Source organism: Eublepharis macularius, chromosome 11 (genome assembly GCF_028583425.1).
Source record: "Eublepharis macularius isolate TG4126 chromosome 11, MPM_Emac_v1.0, whole genome shotgun sequence".
Classification (NCBI taxonomy): domain Eukaryota; kingdom Metazoa; phylum Chordata; class Lepidosauria; order Squamata; family Eublepharidae; genus Eublepharis; species Eublepharis macularius.
The window spans coordinates 37,687,849-37,713,588 of NC_072800.1; the positions used below are offsets into that span (position 1 = coordinate 37,687,849).

The following is a 25,740-nucleotide window of genomic DNA, read 5'->3' on the forward strand; positions in this document are numbered from 1 at the left end:
AAGGTGAAACAAGACAAGCAGATTGTTTCATGGTGTCTTTTGCCATGCAGCTGAGTATAGCAAAGAACATAGCAGCCTAAATGTGCCCTTGTAATTTACAAAATATACAAATAGTACAGAGATGCAGAGGCACACCGGGAGACAATACTAGTCCCCAAAGCAACATTCAGTCTTCTTCAAACCCACATCCTACTTTTCTGTAGCTGTCTCCTCACAACGCAGTCAGAATCAAATTTCTCTCAGTTCTCTTTGCCCTCACTGAGCCCAGATGTTTTCTTCTTTCAGCTTCTTATCTGGGAAGGGGTGCATGTGTGTGAGTGTGTTCATGTGAGAGTGAATTGGCCTATATATATATATAGGCTGCAAATGAAAAAAAATGAATATATATTCATAGCATTCATTCATATATATATTCATAGCAAAATACATTTCTGCATCTTTTTCTCCAACTATTAATGTATTAATTCAAAATGCAGTTGTAAATATACTTGACCTAGAAATAAATACACATACTGCTAACATATGCTAACATTATATATTCAAAATTACATGTAATGAGCACCTGTTTCCCTTCCTCATCTGATCAGCTACACTGGAACTAGTCTCGCTATACCACTAGATTTCTATAATGCACCTACACCAGAATTAAACAACAGCAAATAAAATCTGTCTGTTCATCTAACCAGGACAGTTACTCCAGACATCATAAAATCAAACTTGCAACTGTTTTGCAATACATAACATCAAAGTTACTGCGACACTGCTGCCACCATGTGGTATTCAACAGCAAAGGGTATTCACTTCTGCTTTTATTGTTTTAATCTCCTGCACTTTATTAGTGCAGGAGAATTACCTAACTGTAATCTAAAAATCTGCTCCCATCCCACACATTACATTTCAAGCGATCACATTTACTGCTGCTTGCTTATGTGAAAATGCTAACATGTTTTTAGGTCTGGTTGTGGGAAGGAAGTACAGACTTGCCCCGTCCTACTCACATAACCTTCAGAAATTTCTGACACATGCTCTTTCAAAGTAACTGCTTCCTAATTACCCTTACAAAGAACAGGGGCCTCCTATTACAAATGGAACAAGACGTTCAGCAGCACACACAGGACTCTCAGCTTTGTATTCCATCCCTGCTCTGCAGTTCAGAGGCAAGGTGGCTCATCCACTGCTTCTTTCCTGTAAACTATGGAACTCTTTTCTAGTTGGCAGAAAATCTGGTCTTAGAGTCAGACTAGGTAAAGCAGTTTATGACGGAAGATGAAGCTTTCATTTGCCTAACACGTGTCCCTGCAAATGAACCATTTCTGCAAACTTCCTTCTGCTGCAACTCAATTCTAATAGCTAACTTTCATTTATTTGGAATATATCATAGCATGTTGAAAAGGACAACAGCCAAGACATGACTGTATCATTTGGTATTGTGTTCACAAGTTGATTCAGCTACAAAATAGACACTGGTTTGACTTCTGTCAAATTTCACAGAAGTGTGAGATTTCATACTAGTAGGCAGCTCCACAGCCTGGGGAACATTGCTACAATGGAAATCTCCATAACTGCTCTAGCTGGTTCACATATTTTAGTTAAAAGCTAGCATGATCAACAATTTTTTGCATCACTCATTAGCAGTCTCATCATGATGATTCAGCAAAACTAAGTGCTAGTCTTCCTTATTTCACCAACATTCAAATTATTTACACAGCTCCATTACCAGAAGGTAGTTCTTGAAAAATCAAGAACTGTTCTCCCTGGCTGAATCAGTCCGAAAGGTGTTATGATAGCTGTGTTGGAGATAGGCATGCCTGGGAACCAAAACCATCTGGAAACTTCTTACGGCTTCAGGCAGATGACATTAATATCTCGTGTTCTTGATATCCATCCAGTCCTTCAGATTTTATGTTCAAAGGAATGGAATCAAATTGCTTCACTATGAACATGGAAGTGTCCATGGCAATGACTATTACCTGACATTCAGTTTGAGTGGACTGGCCAGCCGCTGTATTTGTGAAAATACAACTGCAAGATTAATGAAACATTTTATAAATGACACAGTATGAGAAACACAGTAAAAATCTGTGTCCAAATCTGTATTGTTACACCTGCAGCTACATTTTATATCTGATGTAACAGATTCTACTCATTATCAGTACAAGCCAGCCAAGTGCTGTCCTGTAAACTGAATCAAACGTTGCTTTGTTGTAGATACATACAGCACAAAGCAAAACAATTCGTGGAACAAGTCAACTAAGAATCCTGATGCAAGGACAGTATTCATTGTAGACCGCACGGCGGCTTTTTTTTTTTTTTTAAAGGGGGGGCGGGGAGACAAGCAGCAAACGTATCTTTCCAAAAAAATACATGAAGCACCTCAGAGAGATAATTTTTCCTTTTCTTTACAAACTAAATATAGAAAAGCCATTAAGTCTGCACATGACTATGGATTTCAGATTAGAAAATAAAGCATTTTAAAGGATTTAAACACACAATGATACAGAAGAGAAAATCATTAACAGACGTCTGCAACATGCATTTTACATATCAGGAAGCATCAGCATCTACTACTATTTTACTAGTTATACATTTATATTGTATTTCAGAAACATACATAATGGAAGAGCTATCATTTTACAATATAGGGAACAGATTCTATTAAATTCAATCAGAACTCGGTCCCAGTGAATGGGGTCTTCAACCTCACGGTGCAAGGGTGACTCACTGCAGAACCCCGCTCTGCTCCCTGCGCTATTCATGAGGATCCCCTGATCCTCAGGAAAATAATTTCATGGGGCTCAGTGGAGTGCGGCAGGGGGTTGGGAAAGTTCTGCTTCACAAATTGTTTGTAGAAGCTGTAGGATACAAGCCATGGCTACAATCATGCTATAGGTCTAGGATCTGCCCTTTGTAGGTTAACCAGTTATCCCCATATATAACTTTCTTTTTTTCTGGAGGAAAAATATGTAGTGCAATATTAAGCGTAGTTACGCTCTTTTAAGTCTACTGAAGTCAAACAGCTTTAAAGGGTGTAAATAATGGAATGAACCATTATTGGCTGGTATCCATTTTTGAGGCAATAAAAAGAAAAGAATCATTATGGCAGAGGATTTGGGTTTACAGACTAAATTTGATACATTCCTAATTAGGAAGACACAACCTGTAATATTGGTTTCAGAAATGAATGCAAAATCAGCAATGCTGAATTGACTTTTATTGGACCAACACCTGTTAGGATATAGGTTTCAAGCTATCCACAGCTGTTTTAATGACAGGAAGTAGAAGCAGGTTGGAGCAGAGGCGATTAATTTAAATGAACTGATTTAGTCACTGATTAAATCAAGTTTCCCATTTAGAAATTCATGTGTTTCTTGAACAAGAATGCACGTTCACTAGTGACGGGCAAACCCCTCTGGCTTTAAACTGAAGGATATAAGATTGCATGGTTCCAAATCCAATTCTGATATTCAATGCGCTCCCCCTTCCCATGCTAAAAAACGGTTATTCAAGGCAGCTGAATTCTAGACCTTCCAATACCATAAAAAGCTCTCTTACAGAATTATGCCTAAGATGTATATACATTGGCAAATGTTTATATTTACAACTAGACTGTATTACACTGCAGACTGAGTCATGTAGCTTATTCTGTTTTGAAGGGTTTTTTTTGTTGTTCATATTACAACTAAGCATTTACAGCAGGCTCTTGTAATATTCCAAAATTGACTCAAAAGAAGTCATATGGATGTCAACATCAATAACTTTGCATCAAATATGCATGAGCAGTCAGCAGGAGTTTAGTCAGCATTGTAGTTATGATGCCAAGTAGGTCAAATAGATGCCCAACTCTATTCATTCACTAAAGCTATAAAAAGTCCATTCCTGGCTTTACGGAAAAGCTCTGTGAATGTTAAATGATCCTGAATAAGTGCTAGACTAATTATATTATGCCCCATTAACCTTTTTAATAGTGTATGAATGCTTAGGAAAAACAATAAATACGTTACATAGGTTTTTGATGTTTTATGACAGAAAGCCAAATGTGTATTTGAATTTGCTTCACTTATTATACTGGTCAGTCTGTAAAGTATAAAGGGATTGACCCAATTCTGGTTATTTGTTCAAACTTATTGTACTAGTTATGGGGCAAACACTCTTCTACTCTGTAAGCATTACCTGTTTGCAAGCTCCAGCCAATAAAGCCGCCAAACAAAGGTTGTGAAAGACAATGATGGCAAAATAGATCACTGTCTTAAATATGACCAGGAGCTGATTTGGTCTTTATGAACAGCCCTTCTCACAAAGGGAACAAGCAACAAGGTTGCATAGATTTCTGCAAAAAGTCCATCTTAAAGCCAATTAAATGTGACTGATGCTGTTGGGAGAATAAGAAAAGCCCACCTGAGTTTGGAAGTAATGCAGTAATGCATGGGATTAACAGATCAGAAGAAATCAACTTGTTCTGTTCAAAGATCAGTGTACTGCATATGACTGGACAAAGTTAATCACAAAACTTAATTTCACAATCCAAGAAAAGGACAGAATAAAAAGCAGTTTTCACCCAGAACACTCACCTATGTAGACCCTCCTGCTGTATCTTTGCATCAACAGTAGCACAAATACATGCAGCGGAATAAGATTGATGATGAAAACATAACCACCCCATGCAGAGACCTGTGAGAAATGAATAAAACATAACTAAACAAGAGAGCTGTAAACTGCTAAATTGTAAGAATCAGAGAACACACATTTTCAGTAATAGTCAATGTAATTTTGTACATAAACACTAATGATGACCATGTTGCATATTCCAAGGGACACATGGTAGGAAGATCCATCTACCAGTGTTTTTTTAAGAGTCTATATTAACCAAGCAACAAACATTTCAGGAAGAAATAAGAACCATACACAAAGTAGGTTGGATTTATTTATTCATATATTTACTTTGGGATTCCTAATGAGGACCCAAAAGCAGCTTTAATTGTTCTCCTCTCCATTTTATCCTTACAACCACCCTGTGAGGTAGGCTAAGCTGAATGTGTGAGGCTGGTTCTACGTCATCTAGTAAGCTTCCATGGCATGGTCAGGATTCAAACATGGTATACAAATGTTGTTTATATAAACAGCCTTAAAGAGATAGCAACCAAGCCACCTGTGTGTGTGTATTTGTCACCCCAGTCCTCAGCACCTTTACAAAGATGAAATGGAGCCGCTCAGAGTCATCACGATTTCATTCTTTAAAAAGTTAGAAGTCATGGCAAGATATGGCAAGAAGTAAAAGTATCTTTAAAATACATTGTTAATACGTTCATTTGGCATGGATAGCTCAGCCTTCTTGTTCCTTCTGCTGATGGATAGGCCAGGCCACATATAATGCCCTCTCACACTGGTGAGAGAGGGAACTTGTGACATCTCTGTTCCACAATGTTACGTTTGTGTTTTAACTCTCCTTGGGCTGCCTACTTGCTGGGACACTCAGCTTCAGGACATAATACTGCCATGGATGAGGTGGCAGAAAGCTCCCACCCTGAATGGAACAGCAACATCTGCTGGCTGTAGCGAGTGGCCATTAGCTGGCACTTTCAAACCAAGCTAGTCCACTTTGTTTCATTCTGCCACAGACAGCTCAAGAGGGCTTTACCTCTCTGGCACATCCTTCCAGCATGGAGGCCCATGTCTAAGTGTGGCTGGTGTTGAATGGAGGGTAGGTAAAGGTACTTATCTGTGTTTCTGGAAGTAGTTTCAACTAGTTATTTCATCTGATTTTCTTATCAGGTGCACAGGGTTGAGAGGAGTGTGAGGAAACATGGAGGTGCTTGTCACTTGTCTGGTCTTCTTCCTATTCTGAGCTGTGCTTCACTGGTTTCTCAAGCCCTTTATCTCAAGCTTGATGTTGTGCAATATCAGGTCTCTGAAAAATTAGACCTCAATAATTCATCACCTCATCTTAGAGGACCAGGCAGACCTAGCATGCTTGACTGAAACCTGGACAGATCAATCTTTCAATATTGTTCTCTCTCAATTTGTTCCAACTGGGCACATGGATTTTCACCAACCCAAAAAGGGGGAGGGGAAGGGGTTGTACTCTTCCATGAGCCTCTCTCCTTCAACAGGTTCCCACAGGTGACATGCCAGCTTTGATTTTATGTACCTTATGTTAGCTTTCAGGAGTAGCTAGAGGTTCCTGATAGTTTATCATACATCCAGTTTGCCATTAGATTAGCATAAACTGCTTGGGAGCAGAATACCAGAACAACCACCTACTCCCATATAATTCTTAACTGCTAAGGTCATCTTCCAAGGCCCTGCCTCATGTGCCCCCACTTTCAGAGCCTGAGCAGGTGGCAACTTGGGAGTGGCTTTTTCCACTGTGGCACCAAAACTCTCTCCTCATTGATATTTGTCTGTCCCCTTCTGCCACTTTCTTCCTCTAGTGGGTGAAGACTTTTTTTGTCCCTCAACAAAAAAATGTTCATCCTTCATCTTTTTGTCCCTCATCTAGGTTGACAATTCTAAAAATTAATACAATTAATTATCCCACTACTCTATAGATTTAAACCATTAGAGTATTACATGGATTTTAGTCCCAAAACCCTTCGGGTATATCTTTTAGAGGATAGCCAGAGAACTGTATCTTACGCAGCTGCAAAATTCTGTGTGACAGCACTCAGAAAGCAGTATCATTTGACGAAGGAAATGTCAATTGCTGGGAAGTGAATTAACGAAGTGAGTGAGTTTTTACTGTTAAATATATATACATATATATGATTTTATCTTTTATGTATTTACCCATTTTAAGTATTTAAAAACTGTTCTTTTTATCTGTATCTTACTTGGCTGGTCTTGTGACCGTAATAAACCCTTTGATTGATTGAGTTCTAAAAATCTTCACTATCCATGCCAAATCTACCTTGTCAGGACAAGCTCAGGACTTCATGGCCAACATGGCAATAGCAGAGGTTGCTTTAGGCTCAATGTATGAAGGACATACACACTATCTTCTTTTCTGTACTGAGCAGGTAAATTTGTGATCTCACGGCTACGTGTTCATTAGGGAGATTCAACCATTGTCACGGTCTGAATGTTTGGTTGTTTGACATTTTTTCCAAGGTGGTTGGCTGACAAAGTCTCATCTGATACAATTCAGCTGCCAAACTGGACCCTGCACTAGAGGGGTTGAACTCATTTGCTTGTCAGAATTTTATGGATAGGTTCAGGTTGCTTTTGTTGACATACACTGAAAATATCTTGGAGTTGTAAAACACATGACCTACAATTTGGATCCCTAGGGAAAGCCATGAGAAAGATTACCAACAATTCTCTGAGGTGATGATTTTGCATCTCTGAATCACTCCCCTCCCCCACATGGATGCAGAGATGCAAAATCATCAGTTTGAATCCTGTCCTGAGGAGCTCCAAAAGGCTCAGTGTTGTGAGCAATGCTGTTTAATATGTATATGTGTATTTATGTTTTGAATGAGATCAATTGGAGCTTTGTGCATCAGCAATATGCTGATGACACCCAGGTCTATATTTCTTTATGTCCCCAAAAGCTGCTGCTTTGGTCTACAACAAATGCCTAGAGACTACTGTTAAGTAGCTAAGGCAGAACAAACTGAAGCTTAGTCCAGACAAGATGCTGCTAGTTGGCAACTCTTTTTTTTGGAGGGAAAAATGTACTTACCTTAGATAAGACTGAGTTCCACACATGATATAAAACTTTAGAGGTGTTTCTGGACACAGGCTTATTATCTGAGAAACATGTTAGTGCTGTTGCTATATGGCTTTTGCCTACTATGCCGTTTTCAACCTCCCTCCCTTTATTCTGTTGATCTGTACAAAAAGCAGCTGCTAGTTTGTAACTTGGGTTAGCTATCAAGAACGTATTACTCATATTCTGAAGCAACTTCCTTGTTAATTGATTGTTTTTGGAATTAAACTGTTTGTTTTTACTTTAAAATCCCCCTTCATGATCTGGGATCCACATATCTGAAAGACCATCTCTTCCTGTACCAACTGTGTTATTGGAGCCACCTTCTGCTTGCAATTCCCCTTTCCCCCATAGTGTATAATCTTTCTTAGCTCAAGCTTTTTCTGCTGTGGTGCTAATCCTAGAATGGCCTCCCAGAGTGAATGAAAAGCTGTTTTAATTTGATTGGGTTTCTCTATGATGTATTTGGGAGGATTTTGAAGAGCTAATCAGTATTATTTATTTGGAAATGTATTGTTGATATGATGTATTGTTAGTATTCATGTCATTAAGCATTTTTGGACCTTTGGGGGAAAATAACAGGATACAAATATTATAAACAAACAGCGATTGCTAGTGTGAATTGATCTAATATTTTAAAAATCAAACCTCCATCAAATGATTTCCATGTAATAACTTCGTCCTATTAAGCAAACTTGAAACAGCATTTGTGTCAGGGTAGGAGCAAAGGGTACCCTGAATAATGATTTCTACAAGACAGAACAGCAGCAGCCTAACACTGCTTTCTGAAACAGCTTAGCGAGGAAAACTGGAACCACCTCAGACAGAGCCTTCCATCTTCATAAAATCCCTTAGGTAGCTTTGTAAAATGTAATTAGTGCCGAAGGTCACCCAAAGATCTAGTAATACCAAAGGATACATTCAGTGTCTATGAAGTATGCCCAAAATGGATCAGAAAAAAAATTATTAAGTGAAAAATGTAGAGGAAATATAACTCTCATCGGAGGATAACAGTATAAGATTTTACAAGTTATCCCATCTCTATGATTATGGAGGGTTGCTTAAAAAATTGACTTCAGATCCTGGGGAGAGACATTCCCATGTTCTTGAAGCATATTATTTATTTTCATATTCCTCTGAAGTTGTCTGCTTAATTCAGAGAGAGCACCTAGATGTACAAGACATTGTTCATAAGAACCTTCTGAATCAGACCAGTGGTCCATCTAATCCAGTTTACTGTTTCATACAGCAGCCAACCAGTTGCCCTGGATAGTCAAACAAATGCGTATGGAGACCCAAGGCCTTCCTCTGATGTGGCTTCTAGCACTGGTATTCAGAGGTATGCTGCCTATGTATATGGAGGTTCTAAGATGCTCCTACGATGCATGCCAACTTTAAAGACACAAAACCTTTTAAACATACCATCATAATGAAAGAATAAACCTGAAGGTCAGCTGTTGTGAGCTGAAACAATATAAAGATAGCATTTTCAAACAACAGCCAATATACTTACAGTTTTTACCTACTATGAAGAATGTTCTAGACTTTAAATATGATTAATAAATGCTATTATACTGTGTCAATAAAAAATGAACTTGCATGGATAACTTTAAATGAAGAAGTGAATGTGTAATTTAGGAATTCACCTACCATGTAAAAGTAGGATAGGCAGCAGCATATTGTCCAGAAGACTGACCCAGTTTTCACAGACTTCACCTAAAAAGTAGTCAAGTTATATTACAAGTAAAAAACAATGAAATAAAAAATTGTCATACAAATGAAAAGGTAAGCAGCAGTAAGAAAGGGATACGAACTACACAATGGCTTTACATTTTTCCCCATTAAGATTCCCTAAAAAAGGCTGATCAGTGCAACATAGTTAAAAGTCCAATTCAGTTCACAGTCATATTATCTCAATAAGTGGGTTCCAACTTCGAACTGGGGCAGCTTAATATGGAGTGAAGATACTGCATTATCTCCTCTTTAATGGAGCAAATTAGCAAAATGCCTGGCTTGTGTGTATCTATGATGCAAAACTTCTGGTGGACTCATGACACACTATTGTAATGGCCAAACTCTGCTAAATGAGATGCCATTTGAATTTTGACAGACGGAAACTATTTAAAAAGAACCCTTCCATCAGATATTGAAATAGGAAGCTGTATTCTTGCCTATTTTACAGCTCAAACAGATGCCCAGCTTTTATGGTATAATTTCACCATATAGCTATCAAAACTCCATAAACGATTTTAAAATGTTAAAACTTCTTTAGGTTTGATTAAACATTTGCTATTTACTATCAAGCAAACAAGTCAAAACCTGCATAGTATGTTTCAATGTATAGAGACCAAAGACACTTGAAATGAATCTGTTTTGTTTTTTAAAAAGCTATTTATATGGATGATTTAGAGCAGTAAGTGACTGGAATGCAGGGGCTTTATTTTTTCATGTCCTAATCATTAGGATCTAATGGTTTGCTGTTTCAAATCACCTCTTTAATAGCATTCCGAAGGGATTCCAAATGCATATTTAAGGGGGGAAATGTTTGTGGAACTCTGAAGAGTAAAAAGCAGATCTGAGGGAGGGGAAATAGTTGGGGGAAATAATTTGAAGCACAGCAGTAGCAGCAAGCAGGGCAGTCTCACCCAATGGCCAACAAGGGAAGCTGCCCAAGGCCCCATGCTGAGGGGTGTGTGTGATCACAGTCCCACTCCTGATGAAAGGGGAGGACACTGCTACTCATACCTATCCCATTCAGGGGTCAGGCTGCCCACCTGTAGCAACAGGCATCTGTGCCCACCCAGACTGAGGTTCAGGTAGTCATCTTGGCAGCAGTGGCTCCCATCTGCCTTACATGTGGCAAGGGCCACCCTTTGCTGGCCTCAGCAGGAGGGGCCAGTTGGGGGGTGGCAGTGATTCTGGGGCCCCATGCTGGATTTCTGCCCAGCATGCTAGCATCACTAAGACCATCTCCGGCTGCAAGGAAAGGGTAAGCATCCCATAACCCCCACTTGTGTACTCTAAGTCATTAGTGATGTATGTTTTTCAAAAAGATACGGAAGGGAAAATTTTACAATGCCCTACAAAGAGCACAATCTGATTAATGGACTTAGTTCATTTATAAGCAAAATTTTAAAAGCATCCATATTAATTTTATGTCCCAATAGGAACAAACACCTGAACTAAAATACCTTATTTTGGAGGAGGGGATCAAAGAAGTGTGGCTTAACTGTTATCGTAAGACCAATTCAGAGCTTTATGTTGAATTTTTAAAAAATTGTAATAATATCTGTAAAAATGTAAAGACAATATAATATATACTTCCCTTAAATTGTCTAGATAACTAAAAAACCCCGAAAGGCACTGAAAATTGTTGACATACTAATTTTAGCACACCCAAAGAAATGTGCGCGATATAAAGTGGGTAAGTCTGTTGACTCATCTCTTTCAATAGAAATTAATTCTCTTCTATGGAGGTCACACTGGGCACCACAGTTACACAGCCAATCTCTGTGCCATCACTTGCATTACTTAACCATTTTGTATCAGACCTGTGATGTCAACATCCCACTATGCGAGAGCAGCTATAGACAAATAAGAATTTTAGCTCTCGCTTTAGGTGAATTCATGACTAGATTTTTATTTGGATTATTATATGTATCTGTGATTTTATCTCCCCATCCACAAATAAATAAAACAAGCAATTCCTAAGGATAAGAAGCATTAACAACTTTGAAACTGCCACTCTCAGCCAATATTGTACTGGCAATGGCATCCATTCATTATAACTGATTTTTTGAAACAATGAATCTTTAGAAATGGACAATTTTCCATGGAAAAATAAATAACCTCACATATCTGTGTGTTATCCTATTCTGAAACAGTTTCTTAAAGTAATGGCTGCTTGGTTGTTTTATATGTATGTGTCTGTAACACACAATAAGGCCCTCAGTTCAGTCAATATTTTAGTTCATCATCTCATGAAACTAAGCTTTAAGAAGGACATCAGAAACGGTAATGCAAGTGAGATTTTTCTTGGCCATGATAAGGCAGGATATCCATCTTGTTTAGAAATTAATGTAAAACATTTAAGTAAGCTGTATGGTCCATGCTACAAGGTCATGATGACGCAAGTTGTCCACCTCTATTTTAATGTGAATATTTTCAGATTCATATTTTGCTTCACACTTGTGTCACAGATTGGGCTGGTAGTGCTCTCCATAATAATGTTTGGCACCTTAACAATTACCTATGGTCACCACTGCAGGCTCTCACTTGAATTTCACCAGAAATTTCACCAGAATTTCACGCATAAGAAAAACAAAAACACTCTCTTATAGTGTCAACATTACTCCATCAGATTGCTTTTAAGAGTTTTATATTAAAGGATTACTGCATTCATGTGTTCTTTGCCAAAGTTCAGAAATACTGGCCTTGAAACTACATAGCTCTAATTTCTGCTATGAATTTTATTTCATTAATAATGGTTGATGATTCCTGCTTTGTGAATTTGTTCTCAGATTGCTCAAGCTGACGAAACATCAATGAAACACATTTTATGATTTCCTGAAAAAACAGGTTAATTATATAACCTGCAGATTCTTTTAGGTCAGTACTAGACATTGGAATTATTAGTGACATTACACCTGTGATCCACAGCACATGCATAAGATATGGAAGCAAAATATGAACTGCGTGCACGTGTTGCAGAAAAGACAAGTGCAATACCAACAGTCATAATGTGAAGCACTGCCTTTGTTCAGAAGTCATCAACAGCTAAAAGCCATTGTTTTGCTTACTACGCTGCCTAAGGGCACAATCCAGGCAAAGTTAAGCACTTTTAAGTCTCACTGATTTTAATGGGAGATTTAAGCATGAGTTTGGCTCTCTCATTGCAATTAATGGGGCCTAAAAGTGCTTAACTTTGGCTTCATCGTGGCCATACCTTTTAACTTCTGCAGCAACAAACAAGGCAGGAGACCACAGGATCAGGCTCATTCAAAATTTTCTGAGGGCCAGTTTACAATCAAGATTTTCCTTCTGATCTGTGAAAGAGGGTGAATGGGGGCAGTATGATTATTCTAATTATATAACATTCAGCAGCTCACCTCATGATCTCATTTCTACCTTATAATAGCTGTGTGCAGTTTCAAGTTGTTTTGCCTAATGTATAACTTCTTTCTTCTATTCCATGTGGTGGTGAAAAATACCCTCAAATCATAGCTGATTTATGGCGACCCCTGTTGGGGTTTTGAGGCAAGAGATTAAGAGAGGTGGTTTCCACTGCCTGCCTCGACATAGCAACCCTGGTCTTCTTTAGAGGTCTCCCATCCAATTACTAACCAAGGCCAACCCTGCTTACCTTATGAGAGTTAATGAGATTGGTCAGAATACTATTCCATATAGCCTATATAAAATCAAGATTCCTAGTTACAGTACAATTTACAGTGTACAGATACATATATACCCATATAAGAATCCATGTTTTGTATACAAAACAGAGCAACTGAAGGCCCATTAAATCACCAGCAAAACACTGCAAATTTTTTTAAAAGTGATGTATTGAGTGTGACTTAATTGTTATATAATACTAAACTTAGCCATATGACCGTTTAATTTGTGACATTTATCGTTCTTAGTCCTCTCATCTATTTGACAGATTCTTTGCAAATGCCTAGTAGAATCATTTAGCCTTTGCCATGACTCCAATATGAAAAGAAGAAAATACTCAGGCCACAGATATGAATTGTTTCATTTACTCAAAGGTCTTTGGCATAGAAAAATACAACCTTTTCTGTTTGAAAGGGCAGGGGGATCTATAGCAATACCAAATTTTACCCAATAGTTGTTCTTACCATTTTTTTCTACTGACTACTAGAAAGAAATCTAAAGATTCAAAAACAGTTTTAAAGATAAAATGTTAAATGTGGTAAACAACATGCACAGTTACTTACCCACAAATAATATGTGAACTGCAGTGCAAAAATAGCTATCCCTTCATTGTCAAAAGATCCCGCCACTGATCGTGATATGTAACCTGGTACTATCGCAATAAAACAGGCAGCTAAAAGCCCTGCTCCCTGGTTCCACAGTTCTCTGGTGAGCAGGAAAGTAGAAATTGATGTAAGGCCGCTAAAAACTGGTGCTAGAAACACACATACATCTCTTATGTGGACTGTTATGTTAAGCATATTTAAAATCCAATGTATAAGGCCTGCTGTCACCATCAGCCCTGGGTATACCTGAAAGAAAGAGAGAGAAAAATCATACTGCAAACTGAAGATACATCCTGAACTCCCACAGAAGACACTGTGGCATCACTAACATGTTTAAACTAGAGATGGGCACGAATCGAATTACGACCCAAAAAACCCGCACAAACTAGGCCGGTTCGTGGTTCGCGGAAACTTGTTTCCACAAACTGGTCTACTGGTTTGTTTGGGTCATATTAAAGGGGCAGTTTAAACTTTTGAACTATTAAAGGGGCATATAAACTTCTCCTGCTGCTTGCAAGCAGCAGGGCCCTTTAAACTGCCCAAACCCCAGCCCCCACACCCCCAGTCTTACCTTGCCCTGCAGGCCCACGGTGTCCTTCCGCGAGGGGCGGGAAGGCTGTTTTTGGCCTCTTCCGCTGTTGCGTGTGCCCGCAGGGTGGCAGAGGAAGCCAAAAATGGCCTTCCCACCCCTCACGGGAGGAGGGGGAGGATGCTGGGGAGGATGCCATGGGCCTGCAGGGCAAGGTAAGTGTGGGGCTGGGGCTAGGGTTTGGGCAGTTTAAAGGGCCCTGCCTCTTGCAAGCGGCAGGTCCCTTTAAACTATCAGCTAGCAGGCGGCGAGGGGGGGAATCCCCCCACTGCCTGCCAGCTGATAGTTTAAAGGGACCTGCCATTTGCAAGGTAGGAAAGGGTCCCTTAAACTGTCAAATGCCCCTTTCCCTGCTGTTGCTAAGCGGCCGGAAAGGGGCATTTAAACCCACGAACCATGACCTGGTTCATAAACTTGCCCTAGTTCATGCCAGTTTGTGGTTCCTGATTTGTGAAAACTCATGAACCACGAACCTCATGATTCGGTTTTTTTGTGGTTCGTGTCGTGCCCATCTCTAGTTTAAACTACCAACAATACCAAATATCTTGTTTAGCAGCTATAGCCAAGCAGGATTTGTATCATATAAGCAATACATGCAACTAAAAAAATTTCTGAATTTCAAGGATGGACTCAGAACCATAATGAGTTATCCCTTAGTAAATCAAAATTACTGTGTTCAAAAATTTCTCACACATGCCAAGTGAGAATTTGACCTTTGTGAGGGCTGACTCAGCTTCCTTCTATCACTTCTTCCATGAAACCACTTTAATCCAAGTGGACATATAGTGGATGAGGAAAGGGCTTGGAAAAAGCAAACAGGACAACTGTTAAAGCAGTCTGAGATGCTGAATTAATACATGAATCTGAAATGTACCAATGGGGACTAACCTGGTTTCACCCACTCTTGGTCACCTTTAAGGATGGTGAGAATGGGAGCAGGAACACCAAAGAATAGCTGTTACGCAAAACTAAAATTCTAATTATGTGAATTTTCATTCCAGTAGGGGGCATAATAAAAATCCCAGTAATGGGGTATACTGGAGCCTTCTAGCTTTCAAAGCAAAAAAAGAAGCACTCATTTTGTCCACATCTTTGTAGGCCTCACAACTACCCCAGCCTGGTCATTCTAGTAAGATTTTTAAAAATGGTGGCCACTACCATGCTGCCACCCACCACTTCACTTGCTTCTATGATGCCATTTTTGCTCTAATCAACTGGATAAGGAATTTCCATCTGCCAATTCTGGAGGAAGGAAAAGGGGAATTTATACTATATCTACCACAATGCAGGTTGTACAAGAATGACTGCACCCAGTGATTCCTTAACCATTGCTCCCTTTCCAGAGTCAAGAAAGTATTGCTTGGGTCTCAGAAAAAGTCACCTATCACATATGTAATGTGATTTTTAAAAGTCTGGTCATCTCAAGGGTCTTTGTCTATATCTCAGCCCCAAAGCTGATCTTGCTAGGCAGTTATTCAGAAATAACTAAACTATATAGTTCAGATTCCAACGATGCACCAGTTGCTAGACTGGCACTAATTTAGGCTGCAAGTCTATCTGAATGTCTACACACACACAAAAACATTCTCTATGTATACAAAACTGACATATCAGGGTGGTGCAAAATAACATTTAAACAGATCAGTAATCTAACAGAGAAAACCCAGTGACAAGTAATTTATGAAGCTACTTTTCAGATGTAAAAAGCTTTGTATCAGTCCTACAGCTACTGGGAAACTAGTTACTAAGTGTGTACAGTAATGTTCAGGTCCTCTGATAATCCACATAGCTTTTAACAAGAGGGGAAGGATCTTTGGTTAGTGATTAAAATCACATTTTCCATTTTGACATTCATATTTCCTGCTATAACTATTAAAGCATTGGTTCATATCAAAACAGCCCCATTAATAAAATGTACGCATTTACGTTAAAAACATAGCCAGCATGCATATCTGTTTAGAGATAACAGATACGAAAGCTTGGCTGCTTACAAAGCAAAATAACCAGAAACTGCAAGTAAACATCTAAAAAATCCAAAAGAAGTTGTATGTTAATACCTTTATTTCAAACTGCTTGAACATCTAAAAATATTGAATCATTTTAAAATGCATCACAATTATTTTTCTGACTGGTTATTAAACAAAATGCACAGCAGAAAACACATACCAAAAAGCACATGGGAAAAAATGACAGAAGACATCTATGCCAGCCTAAATTTTTTTCCCATTTGGTACAGGACTCGATCAAATTTATTTCTGGTACTTACAGTTCCACCTACAATTCTTCCTAGTGGATACCATGCTCTTTCATCAAACCAGTTTAAGAATTCATAAAATCCATGTGATGCAAGATGATGTGTTGATCTGTAGTTAAACCTGGAAACATAAAATCATTTTAATAACTCCTCATTAGTAATTTAGACTGCTATTCTACAAGCATGTACTTGCAAATAAACTGAAGAACTGTGAAATTTGCTTCTAAGTTAACAGTCATAGATCTGCACTGTAAAGTCTACTTAATTCCAAGTAAATTTAAAGCTGAACATTTGTCCATCTTTTGAATCAATGTTTCATTTTTCTGTCCCACAAAGCCTGCTACTAGTGCTTTACAGTACACCATGAAAGCACATAAGAACAGTTTAAAAATACACCTGAAGTATACACAGCTTTAACTTCAAATTAATTTTTTAACAAATATCCTTCTGGGGTAAGGGATAGGGGACTAGGAGGTTTACTGACAATCTCATAACTGGCAGATATATTGGCATGGCATTTTTCCACATTCCTATTGCCTGATTCTTTTAGATTCTTTGGAGTTTTTCCTGTTTTATATCTTCAAGCATCCCCTGGATGAGGGCTCTTTGGTGAGAATTTGGACCCAAGGCAAATCTGAAGATTTTCTCTTTTTATTGAAAATATTGAGAAATTTCGAGCAGCATTGAAAAGAAAACTATGAATTCTCTTCCTTCTGGAAAGAGTGAAATAAAGGGCAAGGTTATACTCAAAATGTGTAGGATGAAATTTTTAATTTTAGACAAATTACAGCATTAGATAATGACAAGTGAGGGGGCTGCAGGATCTTGCTGGGGACAACTTATTTCCTCCTTCCCCACTATTTCTTCTTTCCACTCCCTGAAAGTCCCTATACTCTATTCTCTTTTCTTGCTTTCTTCTCTCCTTCCCACACACCAGCCAACCTATCATTATCTGCTCCCAAATCCAGCTTTTTCCCTCCCCCAGTTTGGTGTAGTGGTTTAAGAGTGCGAGACTCTAATCTTGAGAACTGAGTTTGATTCCCCACTCCTCCACTTGAAGCCAGCTGGGTTACCTTGGGCTAGTCAGAGCTCTCTGGAGTTCTCTCAGCCCCACCCACCTCACAGGGTGATTGTTGTTGTCAGGAAAATAATGACATACTTTATAATGGCCCAGTAGTGCAGCGCCGACCATCAGGACAGGCCCAGTTGCACACAAGATCTTGCAAGAGGACCTCATTTTCCCCTGTACTCTTTTCCCTACACCATTTTCTCTTGCCACCTTCCCCTGCTTCCTTTTCACTGTCCCACTCACCTTCCCACTCACATATCTATCTACCATTTAGCTGCCCCCAACTTCAGCTATATTTATTATTTCATTTGTACCCCTCTATTTCCCACAAAGGGAACCCAAAGCAGCTTACATCATTCTCCTCTCCTCCATTTTATCCTCACAACCAGCATGTAAGGCAAGTTAGGCTGAGAATGTAACAGCTCAAGGTCATCTAGTGAGTTTGTATGGCAGAATGCTGATTCAAGAATTGTTTAAATACAAATAACAACAATCCAATTAGCTTAATATCTGAACTTGCTGGCAGTCCTACCTACTGTGACTGTGCGTTTCTGACCAAACAATACTTTGGTTTGTTTACTACAAAATTTGCTTTCTACCTTCAACTTTTATTTTTTCCTACCACTTTGGTGGCAAAAATTAAAGATACTTGTGCTATGGTAGCATATGGTGCAGAAGTCTGCTATTCTTTCAAGTATTACGTGTGTAGTTTTTCTTATAAAACTAAGGAAATTATACTTTTAAATTCCATAAACAAGCTGCAGCGTTTTGCAACAGCTAAAGTCTCTGAGTCGTATTTCAGGGAAAACCTATGTAGAGTGCATCACAGTTGTCTAGTCTTGATGTTATTCTGCTGTGAATTCAGTGGCCAGAATGGCCATGTCATGGCAGGGGGCCATCTTCCAGGCTAGTCTAGGGACATTTTTGCTGCTGCTTTTATTTCCTTCTCTAACAACAGTGCTGGATCCAATATAACCCCTAGGCATTTCACTGAGACAGCCAGGGTCAACTGGACCCCATCAAAGGTAGGAAACACAATATCCTTCAAGATCTCTGGCTTTCCAACCAACAACACTTCTGTCTTGTCTGGGTTCAATTTCAATTTGTTTGCTTTTAGCCAATTTACAACAGCTGTCAAGCAGCAACTCTACCTCTATAACATCAGGAGGAGATTTGGACAGCGAGATACAGAACTGGATATCATCTGTATATTGCTAGCATCCAATTCCATATCGACAAATGAGCTCTCCCAAAGGCTTTATGAATAATTGAATAACATGGGGGATAAAATTGTGCCTTGTAGAACTCAGTAATTCCCACACTGAGTATAGCTGGTCTCCAACAACAACCCTATGAGTTTATCCTATGAAGAACTATTTAATCCAATCCAAGGCACATCCCCTGATACCTACTTCTGTCTCCAAACATCTCAACAGGATGGCATGGTCTACCTATTGAATGCTGCAGACAGATCTGGGAGGAGCAACAATGAAGCATGGCCTTTGTCTACATTCAGGAGGAGATAATCAACTAGAACCAGTAGAGCTGTCTCCGTCCCACAGACTCATCTAAAATCAGACTGAAAAGGGTCCAGAGCACAAGTCTTGTCCAAGAAGGCCTGGAGTTGGTCAGTTACTGCTTTCTCAACCATTCTGCCCAGAAAGTGCAGATTAGAGACTGGGGGATAATAGGTTACATCATTTTTGTCTAAGGATGTTTTAAAGTAGTGGGTGGATAACTGCCTCTTTGAGAGGCTGAAGGAAAGTGCCATGAGTTAGTGACTGGTTTATGACAGACATCAAGGGCTCCTTTATGTTGTCTCTACAAGATTTAAGTAGTCAAGATGGGCAAGGATCCATATGCTAGAATTCTGTCAATATCTGTCCCTGTGACTGAGTCAAAATGATTCAGAAGTGGACCAGTGTGTTAAGCAGTACTTCTGCTTCACTTATATTACAGCTGGCATTCAAATCAGAGTATATTTGAGATATTTTATCAAGAAAAAACTTTGCAAAAATTTCACAGCTAATTATCTGTTCTTGAGCCAGTGAGGGTTCAGATTGTTTTAAATATTTATAATACTTATGTGATTTTATTTCTGTTTTAAAGTGTATATATACATATTTTTCAGGTTTTATATTGTATGTAATCTGCCCTGAGACTGCTATAGAGGGGAGGGTGGAATATAAATAGAATTAAATAAATAAATAAATAAATAAATACATACATACATACATACATACATTAGGAATCAAAAGAAGTTGAGATATCTTAAACAGCTGGGATGGACTCGAACCAGATGATGCAATAATTGTAGAAAAATAACATTTCTTTGCTGCTATCATTGCTACATCGTAAGTCTTCCAATGGGCTTTGTAGCATGCTTTATTGGATTCAACATGAGTTTTCCATCAATGTCTTTCTAGAAATCTAGAACTCTTTAGATTACCCAGCTTTGCAATGAACCATGGGGCTGGCATCTGCTGTGAGGGTGGTCAGTGAGGAACCACTTTGTAGAAATCTTCAAGGAGCTTCACATTCCATTCTTCTACTGCCATTTTATCAGTTCGTGTTTGGAATTCTAAAATCTCCCAAGGCATTTTGGAATCCAGAAGGATCTACAAGCCTTTGTGGACAGATCATTTTAGCTGGGCATCCCATTGTGTGGGATGCCATGTTAGCCCTTGACTTCAGCAGGTAATGGTCAGCCCATGGTTCAGGCTGAATCTCCAGTCTCAGGAGAAGCCTTTCCCTCAAAGGCTCAGAGCAAAAAATTAAGATCAAGATGTGACCTTTTCATGTGTGAGTCCTGTCACTATCTGAGAGAGTCCTAGGGCTGCCAAGAAAGCTATGAAGTCCTGGGCTGGCCCTGATGTAGAGCATTTGACATGGATGTTGAAGTCACCTAGAACTAGTAGTCTAGGTACTTACTGGGGAATTAGTTGTCTGATACACTAGCAGAATATGCAACCTCCCCTTAGTTCCCAATGACAGGCGCGCACAGTCAAATGCTTGTTATAGCTTGCACCACGAGTCTACCGAAGTCGAAAGTGTCATGGAGTACAATAGCAACCTCACCTCCTGCTTCAGCAGGGTTGGTGGAAGACTGCAAAATCAGGTAGAGTTAGTTGTGACAAGCACACCATGTCATTTTCTTCTGTGTCTCGGTTATGCAAGCTAGATCAATTTCCTCCTCTTGCAACAGTGCATTAACATGGGCAGATTTTTGCCTTACCAATCTAACATTACATAGCATTAAAGATAAAGTGGAGGAAGAAGAAGGATGTCTCTAAGGATGCTATGGGGGTTCGGTAACCAGCAAGCAACCTTACCTGACATTGGCCATCTTTGATAAACCTTATCTTCCAGCTCTCATCTGTACTAGAATAGTACTTTCACTATATATCCTGTTCTAAGTTGAGATAGCAACCACAACAGTAAAGATACATGTGAGGTACTTCATATTCAACATGCTAGTGTCCTCAAAAACCCTATTACAGTCTCAAGTTGACCTCGTGATGCACTGAAGTTAATGTTGCCCAACAGATGTTCTATCCCTGCAGCTCCTAGTTTCCAGATTTAGCTTTTGGTGTAGGTCTACACCTGTAGAAATGGGGGGCCCTGGCTTTGTGCTCCAGACTAAGAGCCATAGTCCAAGAGCCTTTTGGCTCACACCTTTGGCTGTGTGCTGGCCTCTTATAGATTACCTAATGGAGGTGAGAAAGAGCAGGGGCTCAGTAAGCAAACTGGCTAGTTCTCTGCCAGCCCTCTTCAACACACAGCTGAGAGCATCCTTCTATCTCTAGCCTCTGGCTGGGTGCTGGTCTCTTCAAGCTTACCTGATAGAGTACTGACACACACTAAAACTAGTGCTTTATTTAATAAATAGTCATGGGTTGGTCCCATGCAGACAGGGAAATCTGCACTATGAGGCCAGCCATGGATGAGCGAAATTCACCAGATTTATAGAAAACCCTAAACCCAACTAGAGATGTGAAGGCTTTAGAAGGGGGAGAAAATGTAGTGTGTGTGTGGGGGGGGGGAATCTCTTTTTCCTTCTCAAGGACTTTTTTCATATTTGCTGACACAAATGTTGGGGAGCACTGGAAAAAAAACCCTATCAATTTTTTTTGCTTTTAGAATGAATGACATGCTTCTAAAGGCAAGGTTTTTCATACTCAAAATACTGAGGAGTTAGCCGTGTTAGTCTGTAGTAGCAAAATCAAAAAGAGTCCAGTAGCACCTTTAAGACTAACCAATTGTATGCTATAATAAAATTGGTTAGTCTTAAAGGTGCTACTGGACTCTTTTTGATTTTTCATACTCAAAATATACAGCATGAAAAAGCCTGAGGACCCTGAAAAACTCTAAAAGCATAGTGTGAAAGTTTTTATGTACAATAATCTACAGCACTAGATAATGTGTACTGCAGACATAACATTTTCAAGAACTGTTTATCTAAATGCAAATAATTTTGGCAACAGTTAATTTGCTATAATGCACATAATGATGATACATTATTAAAGAGTTCAATGTTATGAAGTTAATACCTAGTATGCTGGTAGTCCTATGTATAGTGACTGTATGAGATTGTTTCTGTCTAGATAATACTACAGAATTTGTTTTCTACTTTTTTATTTTTTCTACCTCTCAGACAGCAACCTCCCCCCTGAGCCCCCTTCCCCCACTTACCGCAGCAGGTCTTCTGCTGCTGCCGCCGCGGCCAGCAGGGCGGCAGGGAAGGCTGCAGCCGGTGCATCCGCCGCCCGCACTGCTGTGGAGGCCTCTGCAGCGGCCGGCAGGCCTCTGCGGCGGCCGGCAGCAAGCGCCGCAGCCTACGCCACCACCAGAAGACAGCCCCAGGTAAGTGGGGTGGTGGTGGGAGGGTGGGCACTCTTTAAGGCCCTGAAGCTTTCCGAAGCAATCCAAATTGCTTTGGAAAGCTTTGATTTGGTATTTCCAAATCAGGGCCATCGTAGTGGCCCCAATTCAGAAATACCGAATCTTTACAAATCGGGCCAGGTTCGGGGTTTTTTTTCCGAACCGGGAACCCAAAGCGCACACCCCTATGAACTACATGCAATTTTTATTACCAACCTGCTGCTAAGTTAGCCACTGTACGAAGCAGAATGCTAGACTCAATGTAACTGTAGTTTGAGCCATATGTTTTATTTTCCTCCTACTTTAATTTCCAAAATTTTGGTGTAAGAACCAGAAGTTTATACAGGGTCTCAAAATAAATTCCTTCCTAATGTTTCAAGAAAAGCAAGTCAAACAAGGACTGATCATTGTAGGAGACTTATTGTCAAATGATGGAGTACACACAGAAGCAAAATAACAGGAATGGGTTACTTTAGAAGAGTACTTCAGAAGAGTTACTTTAGAACAGAGATCTGGCCCAAGGCCACAAAAGCATTTATTTTCAAAGACTTTTAGATCTTGATGGCTCAGATGCTTCAGATGTAGACACATTAATGTTCTGTCATGGCACTGGGCAGTTCCAATGGAAAAGCAATTCTATCAGTACAAAAGAAAAGGATATACTGTATATACTGCATATTGGTACAAGCAATCAGAGAAATATCATTGCTCAAGACAGCCTAAGAATTAATGTCACAGCAATAGCCCACATCATTCTTATGAAAGCCCAACATGAGAAGGAGGAATATTTTTGAGAGCCCCACCAGGGGGAGAGTCATGTTGAACTCTCCTTTCACGAACAAACATGGGATCAAGGACTTTACCACCTGAAATTTATTGATAATGTACATTGACAAAGGAGTGTTAAGATCAACTCAGGTGGCTCAGGCAGAGTTAACCTCCAATGTACTCTGGCCTATCCTCCAAACTCTTCCTCTTGCCTTCCTCTGACTACTTTCCTTCTTTAGTTTATCATCTCCACTTCTACTTCTGTCCTCCCTTGCTCAGTGCCAAACTACATGAGATGCCTGACACATCCTGGGTAGTATAGTCAAGCCATCAGTAGCAGCAGCACAGGAGGGAAAAAGTCAGTGAGGGGAGCCTTAAGCTGTCTCTCTGGGAGAAGGGATGGCTGAGTCTAGCAGCGGTGGTAGCGAGAGCCTCAGCAGCTCCTTCTGTCATTGCTAGCCACCTTTCAGCTTGGGGGTCAGCTCTCTTTGGGCTCCTCTCACTGACTTTCCCTCTTGTCCTTCTGGCTCTGCTGCTGCTGCTCTGCAAAAATCCACTCTGCTCAAATTTTCCGCCAAGAGCTTGGGGATGGGAGGCATGTCAGAGCAGCAGCAGGGCCAGAAGAACGGAAGGGAAAGAGTCAGCGAGGGGATCCTCGCTGCTGCTAGCCGCCTGGCAGCTTTGGGCTCCCCTCGCTGACTCTTTCCATCCCATCCTGCTGCTGCTGATAGCCTAACTACACTAGTCAGGTAAACTTGTAAGAATACAACACATCTAGTGTCTTGTGTAGTTTACACCTCAGTTCCCCATTCCACCAAGCTTCTCTATTCCTACTCCCATCTCCCACTTCTCTCTCCTGTTCTTTTATTCATTTCTTCCACTTTACTCTTCTTTAGCCAGACATCAACATTTTCCTTCTTTCCAGTTGCTTTCTCCCTTCCATTCTGCCCTTTCCACCCTCCAGGTACATGTGATCACATGTACCTGGCCAACATGGCTGAAGACAGTTGCCATCTGGGAGTTTCCAGGACAGCCATACAATGCAGGTTCTCCAGCATATCAGCTCTCAAGGAAAGGCACAGAATGTGGGCATACAGACTCCCCCACCCCACCAGATAGGCCAACAATTTTATATACAAGTGTATATAAACAGAGTTATAAATTGCACAGTCACAACATTTCATATTTCCAGCAGCAAGCACTGAGCATACTGCACCATGCAATGGTGAGACAAAATTGAAAAACAAAAGGACTGCAATAAATAAATCAGCTGTCTTTTCTTGAAAGACAGCATGGTAGAACAAAATGGTTATCTTCAAATTGGTCTCCATTTTCTTTTCACCAACCATCCAATTTGATGGATGACTGGTTTAGCAGATTTTGCTGTCTGCAAACCAATGCTACTATTACACATCTAAGGTGCACATGCAGGAAGGAACAAAAAAAATTCTTTCAAATTTCTTGGTATACTAACATACATAAATGCAAGGTGGACTCAAAAAATGCCATCCATATTGTTGCATGAACCATAGGGCAACTATTGGGTGCATCAGCCTGCCACTATGAAATATAGCAACTGGAAAAAACAACATTCTGAAAATTCAGAGCACTTATCCATGGATAATAAATATACAGTGTCATACCTTCCTAAAACATGTCTTTTAAAACCATATCCTTGTAAGCAGACAGGACACAAATGTACTATTTGTAGTATACAATTATTTATAGGGTAATAGAATGTTAAGAACAGAATCACTTAATTTTTCTAGAAGCACAAATGCTCCAGAGCCTAGCATGTTTCACCTTTACATATACTCACATCACAGTCTGAAAAGTGCTCACTTATTTATCTCTTTACTGTACCACAGTCCACTAAGTTTACAAAGCAAGCAAAAGCTGATATGCAAAATAAAGCTGAAAAATAAAAATAAGCTATTTTTTAGAGGAGGTAAACAACTATGGGGAAATGTGGAGAGTTTTTTTAAAAAAAAAATAAGGCATCAGTGAACAAATGTCCTCTTTCCCAAATTACAGGTTTGGGTATTTTTTTTTTAAAAAGAAACAGGAACCTGCCCCCATTCTTAGGGGATCAAGACTACATATTCAGACACACCCAGCAAAGTATTTCTCATGCAAAAACTACTATCACTAAGGCATCGTTCACATGAAGACAGAAAAGCAACTACAGCATATTGTGAATGGCCAAACATCCACAATATTATGTGCATCATTATTCCACTAAGAGACAAATCTGAGCAATTTTGGATCCTCAGCATACCACTGAAAGATAACACAAAAATATCAAACATTAGATCAGTGAACTGTGAATTAGATCAGGTCTAGTCCACAAGCACCTCCTTTAAGCATTCAGAATCAGTTGCTCCAAAGATACATTCCATTGAGAGTAGAAAGAGATATTCAGAGAAGCAGAGGATATTCAGAACTGATAACAACATAGGCAAAAATCAAAGATGTGAT

At 39.6% G+C, this 25,740-nt stretch overlaps 1 protein-coding gene across 1 annotated transcript in view; it reads right to left on the reverse strand.

Moving 5' to 3' along the window:
• STT3B (STT3 oligosaccharyltransferase complex catalytic subunit B) overlaps positions 1-25,740 on the reverse strand; it is a 48,630-nt gene that overhangs the window by 14,367 nt on the left and 8,523 nt on the right. The window contains exons 2-5 of the mRNA XM_054991055.1: positions 16,557-16,665; positions 13,660-13,947; positions 9,356-9,421; positions 4,569-4,668 (exon numbers count right to left, since the gene is read on the reverse strand). Coding sequence (XP_054847030.1) covers positions 4,569-4,668; positions 9,356-9,421; positions 13,660-13,947; positions 16,557-16,665 — 563 coding nt within the window. The remainder of the gene's footprint in view (positions 1-4,568; positions 4,669-9,355; positions 9,422-13,659; positions 13,948-16,556; positions 16,666-25,740) is intronic.